Raw genomic sequence first — 10,903 nt, 5'->3', positions numbered from 1 at the left:
GAAACTGCGCGCGGCCTCTGCGGCGCCGGTTCGATCCGCGGCTGCTCCCCGGCCACCAGAGGAGGGTCCCACATGGCGTGCAGACCTCTCCTGCCGCCCGCTGCTCCCCTCAGCAGTGTACTTCGGTCCTTCTGCCTGCTCTGCTCCCCGCTCTGGCTCTGGTGAATTCTCTCACCCTCCCGCGCTTCTGACTGTACCCAGTGCATGTATAAACAAAACAAACAAACAAACCAGCAAACAAATAAATAAAGCATGCCTCTATAAAAAAAAAAAAAAGTTGATATTTAAAAAAAAAAAATAATAAATATTTTTAGAGATTTAGTACCACAAAAACTGCCTTTAAATCACTAATCCATTTTCATAAATTTGTTATAATGTAATATATTAATATTAATAATGTATAATGTATGTATATAATATATTAATAAATGAAGAAAATGAAAATGTAATCAATAAAAACTGTAATGTGTAAAGTAGGTAAAAATGAGGTGAAGACCACATTTATTCATCAAGTGATCATGTAATTTAATAGGGGCAAATATTTGTAATCCTTGTAATACATGTATAACCATTAAGATATGATTATAAAGTATGAATAATGATCTCTGTGACAGCCATAATTAATTTTTAATTTAAAATTCATGAATCCTACATCCACAAAATTGTTTCAACTTCTTTTCTTTTGGAAACAACAGGCTGCCTGAGATTCACCTCAGTGATCATTGATGATAAGCAGGGGATGGAGAACACAGTTTAGGAAACATTGAGTGATTATCTAGTAAGGAGAGGCCAGTATTTTTAACCGGGGCATGGCTGCCCTGGGTTAGCAATATTTGGAAAGCCTATGGCATTAAAAAAAAAATATTGGTAGGATACTTTCCAGTTTGCAAAGTGCTTTCACATTCATTATGTCAGTTGAAGCGGCAGGGCAAGTATAATCTTGCACCCGAGATATGTGCAAGGTGTTCAGTTACAATGAACTGATTTCATTGCTTCTATTGCTTTTGATAGATTAAGTAGAGTGTTGGAGTATACTTCTACAGTGAAGTCTATTATTTAAAAAAAAAAATAGCCCATGAAATTTGTTGCATAACAAGCCATCTCAAAACTTACTGCCTTTCAAACTAAAATTTAATATTTCACATCATGGTATGGATTGGCAATCTGCATGATACTTCGGCAGATCTTTCCTGAAACCACTCATGTTCCTTCAGTTATCTGGTGATTTGCTGGGTTTGAAGGTTCAAAATGGCCACACTGGCGTGTTGGATGTTGAGTGTCATCAGGGTACCTTGTTTCTCCTGGGATTGTTCAGAGCACAGTGACTCAGTGTGCGATATTGTGAAAGCAGAGGCTGCAAAGCCTCTTACCTTGCAAAGTTGCAAAAGTTTGGAACTTGTGCACTCTCTCTAGCACAGATTCAAAGGTGTGGAGAAACAGACCCCAGTTGTTAATGGGAGGAGTGACAGTGCCATATTGTAAAGGGGCTTGGACCAAGCATCAGCAATTCATTTGGGGCCATTATAATAGATTACAGTTGTTGTGTTTCCTGTATATGATTAGTGGCTATAGAGGTTTGATCAGATTCATCTTCTTATTACATTATTACATATGTGATATATTATATGGTAAGTTATATATCATGTATATTATACGAAATATATATGCATAGTAGTTTCTGAATAACAATGTTAATATTCTTACTAATAATATAATTGGTAGTTTTATTTTTCTGTGGTCATTTTGTGTCCTTGAAATAATGTCCCAATAGGGATGAACAGTCTAATTACTATTAAAATTCACTTAAAAAAAAATCTGGGGCCTCCCCAGTGGCACAGCGGGTTGAGCGCCGCGCTGTGAAGCTGTCTGCCGCCTCTGCAGCGCGGGTTCAATTCCCGGCCAGCCAGGGAGCTACCCACATGGTGCAGCAGACCTCTTCTGCCTCGCCCGCTGCTCCCCTCAGTAGTGTCTTTGGTCCATCTGCCTGTTCTGCTCCCCACTCTGTCTCTGGTGAATTCTCTCACCCTCCTGTGCCTCTGGTCTGTACCCCAGTTCTTGTATAAATAAATAAATCTTTTTTAAAAAAGAATGATGTAAAAATATATTAAGTAACAAAAAAATTTTAAAAAATCCTCTCTATATGTTATGCCACCAATTCAATACAGTTAGATTCATTTATTTTACTTTGCTTTATACAAAAATTGCTTCATAAATCCTTAGTTCTGTTTTATAACTCAAAAAAAATTACGGGTTCAAAGTCAAACATCCCAAGGCATATTCAGAGAGGGCTAGTTTCAAGCATGGCCCCCCCACAGTCTATTTTTCACATGAAATGTAGGGGCCAAAAAAATAGGCTCAATGACACCGTGGGGATGGATGCAAGTAATCAAGTGGTAAATGACAAGGCCCTGACCTAGTTTCTTTAACAAACCAATTACTAAGAAAACAAAGAGGTGTGGTGTTTAAAGCAAAAGAAATTTAAGACCCACACCAAATTCCTTTTTATTTTTTTACTTGAGGATTGGAGTCTAGTTTCCTTCTCCTAGAATATGAGCTGTCCCTGAGAACTGGCTTGACCAAAAGAATGTAGCAGAAGATAAGTTTTGGGAATTTGAAGCCTGGCAGGTGCTGCAGGGAGCCTCTTGTGGTACTGACTCAGGAGTTCCCGAGTGCTCGCACACCAGCACGCCAGATAGGCCTGCACGTGTAGGCACAGGTGATGCCATCTTAGATCTTCCAAACCATTTATTGTCACATGGGCCAAAAGAATCACCCAGCTTGGCATTGCTTAAACTACTGACTCATAGTATTGTGAGACAGAATAAAATGGTAATTGTTTTAAGTCATTCAGTCTTGGGGTAGTTTATGATACAATTACAGGTAGCCAGAATAGCACCTAATATTTTAAGATGGAAATTAAGATCTGGTGTTAGTGGAATTTGATTTGCAAGGGAAAAAATGAGAAAAGAAAAAGAGATACATTTTTTAAAGATGTATAATTCGTAAGGTAATGTTATTTTATGATGATTGTGATACTTCATAAATTGTGGTAAAACCAAGGAATTGGTTTATTTGAGGTTCCAAAAATATTGAGTGACAGGAAATTGGTATGAGAAGAGTGAGGAAAAAATGCATAATTACTTCTCCCTTTATGAATGTGCATTCCTGACATCGCTGCAGACTAAGATTATCCTGCAGGGAATATGATTAAAGTTACAAAAAGGAAAACAAAATAAGTAAGTCAGCTTTTGATCTTGCTGCTGTATTTACCCACAAGAAAGGGGGCAGCTCTCAGGTGGGCTTTTGTCTAAGTAATGTCCTGAAATCCAAGTGTAAATGAACAATATGAAATCTCAATTCTCTCAAACGGTTTGGGGTGAGTTCAGCCCTTGAGCCGCTGGGGGGCTTGGTTCCCAAGGAGACTAATCCCACTTGCTCAGCATTAGGTATCACTGGGATGAAAGAGTCCAGTTTGGAGCTTTGCAGAGAGGCTTGGTGTAGACTGGAGCAGGGTCCCTTTGCCCCATAGGAAGTGAAATGTATTGATGTCAAAGCTACTTAAGTGTGCGTGCTCACTCAGGATGTAGGAGGAGGGGCTGATGGGTCTCGAGGAGATGGTCACTGACTTTGCTGAAAGTAATTTCACCCCAGATAGAGCTCTTCCCCAAAGAAAAGATCAAGGGGGAAAGCAACTGAGACCATGATGTGGGGTCTCCACATACAACTTAGTTGGATACTGAAGCCCTGAAGATTTAAGTCTCAGGTATAGAGCTATTTCAAGCAGAAGTTGCTCTTTGTTGCTTTATTATCTCCTGTTTTGCATACACATCCTTGCTTTCATAGAACCATGGTTCTGCCCATGCCATTCCCAGAGACACTGCTTTTCCCCGGGGCACACTGAAACGCATTATTTAAGTCTTAGCTCAAATGCTACCTGTCCTTGCAGGCTTCCTTTGGGATGCCTCTCGGAAGACTTGACTGAGAAAGGTATCACATGTATGGAAATGAATCATTTGCATATTTGTCTTTACACCAGAAAGGGATGGAATGCTTTCTGGTGCTCTGTCCCCAGTACTAGCACAGAGATGAATAAGGGCAAGAATGAATATTTCTTTGTGTAAGAATCGATTTTGTGAATCAGGCTATAGAACGCCTAAGCCACGAATGTCTTCTATTTGTGCATAGAAGACAAATAGAACTTCCCCTTCCCTGATCTCACTGATTTTTGCAATGGCCTTATCAAATAAGTTCATATCATCATTCCCATTGTCTGGACGGGATCATTGTGATCCAGAAGTTTAAGTGATTTGTCTATCGTCAGCTGGAAAATAAGGGACAACATTAGACTCCAGCCTTAATCTGGCTCTAATTTCAGCATTCACTTTCCTCTAGGACACTGCCTTTTGCTCACTTTCTACAATCCACAAGTATTACTGGTCTCTTGCCCTTGAAAATAATCACTCACTTTGTTGGGAGAAAGAAGAAACAATGCTGATATTTTAAGATAATGGGTTGGAAGGGGATGGATGTTACCTAAGGAATAGAGAACTCGCATATTTGCTGAGTTGCTATGTTGTGTCAGGCGCTTCATACAAGCCCTCTCACAAGAACCTTGAGATGCTCTTCACTGCGCAGATGAAGAAAAGTGTGACTCATCGGTATTATTTGCCTGTTATATCATGGGCGTCTCACGAATAATCAAAAAACAGTCATGACCATTCCCATCTTTTCAGACGAGGGAACAGAGGTTTCGGAAGACTTGTCCATGGCACTCATTTAGGAAGTGGAAGGAGACTGTACAGAATAATGCAATCTATGTCTCCACCAGCTCTTCCCAGAGGCACCCCCGGTGCAGCTTGCAACGACAGGCAGCATTTGAGTTAGACTTAAAGGGTCTCCAAATCAACCTGGATGGGATGCCTAGAACGCCAGAGCTCTGGAAAGGAAGATACTTTTACATATGAATCTTTTCACATGCCATTTATTTTGCATGTTATTTTGTTAGAGCTTAGCTGACTCTGGGAATTAGAGATATTTTTCAGACTGAAAATACCCATTAGATTCAGAGTCCTACAGGGTGCGCAGTCCCCGTGCACCTCCTTGAAGCCAGGACTCCCCTCCCTGCCTTTCCTCATCGCTGTTCTTCCATGGACTCTGCCCGCCAGCAGCTCTTCCTGGGGTCACTTTTTCTAATTTGCTCTCCTTTGCCTCTACGTGGCTTTAAATTCTTCCGCGGCTATAGTCAAGGACCAGGGAACCCCCAAACTTGGTAACGCTTCGTTCCAAAGTTCCACAGGCTAATGCTCAGCAGTGGCCAGCACAAGCCGCGAGCGGCCTTCACTGTCCCCAGAGCTGGGGGTTCGCCTTCTCAGCCCGGGGAAGCCCCCTTCGCCAGGGGGTGGCGGTCACGGAGGCCGGCGCTGGGGGGCCCTGCTCTCCCACCTCACTTCTGCGCGCGGGCGGAGCAGAGCAGAGCATCGCCGCGGGGCGCGCGGGGACGAAGGGGTTAAGGCGGCGAGTTGCCGCGAGTCCCGAAATCTGCAGGAGCGACCCCGCGCCCCAGCCCGCTCGGGCCCCGGCCCCTCCCAGGAAGCCCCTCCCCGTCGCCCCGGGGCGGCCGCGCGCGCTCCCCCCGCCCCTCGCGTACAAGACCTAATGAGCTCCCCCGGGAGGCCGAGCTGCCCGGCCGGCCCGGAGCGGAGAGGCTGCGCCGAGCCGGGGCTGGAGCCGGGGCTGAGCGGCGGGCGGGACGCGGCCGGGGGGCGCGGGGCGCGCGGCGGGCGCCCGGGGAGCCGCGGCAATGGCGGTGCAGGCCGCGCTCCTCAGCGCGCACCCCTTCGTGCCCTTCGGCTTCGGGGGCTCCGCGGACGGGCTGGGGGGCTCCTTCGGAGCCCTGGACAAGGGCTGCTGCTTCGAGGACGAGGAGCCCGGGACGCCGGCTCGCGCGCTGCTGGCGGGCGCCGAGGGCGGGGACGTGCGCGAGGCCACCCGCGACCTGCTCAGCTTCATGGACTCGGCGTCCAGCAACATCAAGCTGGCCCTGGACAAGCCGGGCAAGTCCAAGCGGAAGGTGAACCACCGCAAGTACCTGCAGAAGCAGATCAAGCGCTGCAGCGGCCTCATGGGCGCCGCGCCCCCGGGTCCGCCCTCCCCGGGCGCCGCCGACGCGCCCGCCAAGCGGCCCCTCGCCGCGCCCTGCGCCCCGGCCGTCGCGGCCCCGGCCCCCGGCAAGGTCGCCCCTCGGAGGGAGGCGTCGCAGGCCGCGGCGGCTGCCAGTCTGCAAAGCCGGAGCCTGGCCGCGCTCTTCGACTCGCTGCGCCACGTCCCCGGGGGCGCCGAGCCGGTGGGGGGCGCGCTGGCGGCACCCCCGGCGGGGCTCGGCGGGACGGGCTCTGGGGGCGTCGGCGGGGACGCGATCGGCCCCCCGGGGGGCGCGGCGCTCCCCGGCGCCAGGAAGGTCCCGCTGCGAGCCCGCAACTTGCCCCCGTCCTTCTTCACCGAGCCCTCGCGCGCGGGGGGCGGCGCGTGCGCCCCGTCGGGGCCGGGCGCGGGCGCGGGCGGCCTGGAGAGGGGCGCGGAGGCGCTGGGCTTCTTCGAGCTGCTGGGGCAGGACTACGGCGCCACCTCCGAGGCGGGCGTCCTACTCGCCGCAGCGGAGCCCCTCGACGTGTTCCCCAGCGGAGCCGTTCTGCGGGGACCCCCGGAGCTGGAGCCCGGCCTCTTCGAGCCCCCGCCGGCGATGCTGGGGAGCCTGCTGTACCCCGAGCCCTGGGGCGTCCCGGCCGCTCCGCAGACCAAGAAGCCGCCTCTTGCTGCCCCCCGCGGCGGCCTGACCTTGAATGAGCCCTTGCGGGCCCAGTACCCCGCCCCAGCAGACTCCCCGGGCGCGGAGGACGGGCCCGGCCTCGTGGCCTCCTTCGCCCCGTTCTTCTCGGACTGCGCCCGGGACTTCTCGGACGTGCCCGCCCCGCCCCAGCAGGTGTCCTACGAGTACGGCGCCGGGTACGGCCGCCCCGCGTTCTCCGGCCTCTGGAGACCCGACGGGGTCTGGGAAGGGGCGGCCGGGGAGGAGGGGGCGCGCCCGGACTGACCGCGGGGTGCGCTCCTCGCCCGCCGGGCACTGCCGTGGGGCGCTTCGGCCTCCCGGCTCTTCTGAACTTGCACGTGGAGATGAAACGGGATTTAAAAAATTCAATTCATAAAAGAAACTTCAGAAATGGAGATGAGGAAGCGTTGGGGGTTGTTTTAATCACAACCTCAACTGTCCAAACCACAAGCAAACAACAACAACAACAACAACAAACACAAAAGAAGCGGTTGGTAGCTTCTTTCTGGACCAGGCAGGCGAGAACCCAGGAGTTTGGGGTTTGGGGGGGATAGCAGGAGGGGCGAGGGGAGCGTCTGTGCCACCTGCCCCTTCTCCAACTTTTCAGCAAAAGGTCAGTGTATTTAGCGCGATTGTCCTTCTCACACCCCGCCCCGCTCTGTCCGCCCCCTCGCTGAGTGCGTTATGAATTAAAACCTATATTGAAAAGAACGGAGCGGAGATATGTGTTCATTGCTTAGGGTGTTTTCTTAGAGGAGGATTTTCCTTGTGGTCTCTTTGCCTCGCCCTCAAGAGCGGCGCCGGGCGGGTGGTCCATGCGGCTCCCTGCGCGCGGGGTCCTGGGTGCGGGTCTCCTTGCTCGCGTCCTCCTGAGTTTGCTTCTGCTGCCTGCCTTCTTGGATTTCTCTGCACTCCTGTAAGTGTCATTGCTTGCTTTGCTTCTCTCCTTCGGAAGTTTGAATGTGGCAAGCCTGGGGTCCATCGCTCTCCTTTTTCTGTTTTAAATTTATTCAGTATTTGAAAAGCAAAAGTAATTACAGGCAAAGAAAACCAATCATTCAGAGGGATGGTGTGTGTGTGTGTGTGTGTGTGTGTGTGTGTGTGTCCGTGCACGGGCTACAAGTATCTCCCCGTGGTCTTGCTCCAGGTATAATCACCAAGGACTTTGAGGGCTGACAGGTCTCAATAACCCTGGTGACTGTTCTTCCATCTTAGCAAAACCTTCGCTAAAAGTCCATGGGCTGAGGGTGACAGCCGAGGCAGGGCTGGGAACCCAACATTCATTTCCCAGGCTGATGGGGAGTAAATAAAGTGGCTCCAAAACTAAAAAGCAAGTGGTCAGAGACTCTTTCCAACCTTACCTGATGATATCTGGCAAAGCAATGAAGTGTCATGGGGGGCATTGGGTGATGACGCTGCAGAAAGGACTTTTGGCGGGGGACGGGAAAAGCAGCACCCCTTGATCAAGGTGGGGGGAGGCTATGGAGAAAAGCCCTAAATCTCACCAAAGGCCAGTTTCAGAGGGGGTGGAGAGGGCTGCCCAGGGCAGTAGTGGAAAGTGGGACTAGGATGATGACTTGGAAGGGGAGCTTCATTTAAGACTTAAGAAAGGAGAGGGTTGCAGACCACGCAGCCCACACACCCAGCAGTAGTCCCACAGGCTGTGGCCTGACACATGGACTCTAATGAGCACCCGAAGTTGGAGGGCTGCTGCAGGAGAGAAGGGTTTGAGGTGGGGTGGGGCAGGGAGAAGGCAGAGACCCCAGGCCATGTAATCAGCAGCAAGGTACTTGTGTGAGGTGTCTTCACAGTTGAGGTAGATGAGCCCCACGGGTTATGATGGAGATCAGCGTCAATAGGTTCCATTGTTATTTCTTGACCCCAGAGTTCACTGTATGGACAGTGGTTACACTTGACAGGACGGTGATTTGCTAGAGCCTGATATAGATACATATATATGCATCATTTACAGTATCTTAAGATAAATTGCTTTGAAAGGGACGTACTTTCCAGCCCTGTGAGGTCTACATGATGCAATTAGAAGCTTACTAGGGTGGAAAATGAAGACCGTTTAAATTGAAATGGGCGGGGTGGCGGGGGGGCTGACTGTGGGTTTTCTTTTTGATTAACTGTTGTAACACTGTCCTTCCGGTAGTAGCTGAGGGTTTTTCATATTTTTAGACATCATTAGGCACCAAAGCTCTTGCAATACAACTTTGATGCTTTCTGAATTCTGCCATTTTGCTAGCGCTGAGATGGCTCTTGGGTCCACCACGCCCTTGGAACTATTAACTCTGTTCAGATTAATTTTTGTCACAGGTCTTACAAAGGGGGTGCTTCTGGGTATTTGGATCCACATATTATGTTAAAGCTGTTTATTCGGTTTTCATAAAATGTTTTGAGAAGCCCATTGGTCGCCCCTGTCTATCTTGCGTCACGTCTTTGTCATCTTCTAGACCTCATCGCCTCCTCCTTTCTGGCCTTCTGCCAGTTCTTCCAACAGTTGGAAATTGCCAGGGACTTTTACTCCCTCATTGGCGTGGCTGCCATCTTGCCTTTCTCTCATTAGTCTCTCCCTTTCTTCAACCACTTTGGGGGAGGGGAACTGGTACTTCAATATTTGTCTTTTTTTGTTTTTTTTTTGGCATTTCAGTTTCCTTAGCTGAGAAGGTGGAGTGTATTGCCCCCACATCTCAGTCCACATATTGTTGGGTAGTGCAGAGAAGAATGAGTTAAATGTTGAGGCTGCTGTAGTGCTTGATTAGTTTGGCAGGTACATGCATTTGATATTTGTGTGTGTGTATGTGTGTGTATATAAATGGTTTCTACACACAGAAGCCATTAGGATTGTGAGCCCCTTGTTCTTGTTTTGGCCCATCTATTTACCTGGTGATTGCCTTCCCCCTACAAGCTATACACTCCCCACTTCCTCCTTCCCTCCCTCCCCAACTTCAATCCCCATCCCCCACCCCACCAGCCCTTTGGTTTCTGCCTCCCTGTGTTTCCTCACTCCCCATTCTCACACTGTCCCCATGGAAGGGGATTGTGATGAGTGTGAACTTTGTAAAGAAGTTTCTCCATTCCCCGATTAGCACATCTGATAACTGAAATATGAAGGAGCTCTGGAGACAGGAAGCTGGTCTGTTATCTGAGGGAGATTTGGGAAAAAGTCAGAAATGTTTTAACCAGCCACGAATGTGTCAGAGAGGACATGTGGTATCGTTAGGGTGGTTGAGGGACAGAAGAAAGACTGGGTGGGAAGTGAGCAGCTGGAGAGAAGAGAGGGTTCCTTCAGTTCTGAAGATCTGCTGATGAAAATGATGAGAGACCAATACCTAGAAAATATAAAGAGATGTAGCTCCTGATTGATTGTGTTGTAACGTAGAGCTGCCAAAATAGATTATAAGAATATAAACATGTGGGCCTCCCTGATGGTGCAAGGGGTCAAGACACAGCCTGTGAAGCTGTCTGCAGTCTCTGCAGCACGAGTTCTATTTCTGGCTGGCCAGGGAGCTACCCACATAGTGCGGCAAACCTCTCCTGTCTCACCTGCTGCTCCCCTCAGCAGTGTACTTCCGTAGATCTGCCTGCTCTGTTCCCCACTCTGTCTTTGTAGATCCTCTCACTGCCCCCCACCTCTAACCTGTACCCCAGCTCTTGTATGCATAAAATAAATATTTTAAAAAAGAACATAAACGTGAGAAAATTGAAACCCCATTGTTATTGCAAAAGATTTTTAAAAATCCGGGTCAGTGTTGGTGCAAATCCAAAGTATTGTGATATTTTCAGAAAGGAATTGGTGGAAAAGCAAATGGGTATCAAGCCATGGCTGGCAACTTTAAATGCTATCATTGAACCACTTTCTTCTGAATAAAAGCTTTCTTAAGAAAGCACCACAGGAAATAGAGCAATGAGTCTTGTTAATGGTGAAAAGAACTTTTGCTACTCCAGAAACTTGGTGTCTATTGAATTTCTTTGAAAGTGGTGAAAAGTGATTAATTACATTGTTAGCAGAATATTATTCAACAATCGTTTAATTTATCTAAACTACTTTATGATGAGTACAATCCAGAATAG

At 48.9% G+C, this 10,903-nt stretch overlaps 1 protein-coding gene and 1 pseudogene across 2 annotated transcripts; one reads left to right on the top strand and one right to left on the bottom strand.

Moving 5' to 3' along the window:
• Positions 1-5,800: 5,800 nt before the first annotated feature.
• Positions 5,801-7,090, top strand: FAM181B (family with sequence similarity 181 member B; the record flags this gene model as incomplete). The annotated part of the gene is made up of 1 exon (XM_084230810.1): positions 5,801-7,090. The coding sequence occupies one exon, from the start codon at positions 5,801-5,803 to the stop codon at positions 7,088-7,090; it is 1,290 nt and encodes a 429-aa protein (XP_084086936.1).
• A 1,861-nt stretch (positions 7,091-8,951) lies between these two features.
• LOC311182065 (ubiquitin-conjugating enzyme E2 variant 1-like) lies at positions 8,952-9,592 on the bottom strand (annotated as a pseudogene). Its single transcript has one exon. The product of its transcript is annotated as a ubiquitin-conjugating enzyme E2 variant 1-like (transcript).
• Between the last annotated feature and the right edge of the window lie 1,311 nt (positions 9,593-10,903).

This window comes from Talpa europaea (genome assembly GCF_964194135.1).
Source record: "Talpa europaea genome assembly, chromosome: 1".
NCBI classification, from domain to species: domain Eukaryota; kingdom Metazoa; phylum Chordata; class Mammalia; order Eulipotyphla; family Talpidae; genus Talpa; species Talpa europaea.
The sequence above is the reverse complement of the archived record's forward strand: the minus strand, read 5'-3'. Positions and strand labels throughout refer to the sequence as shown.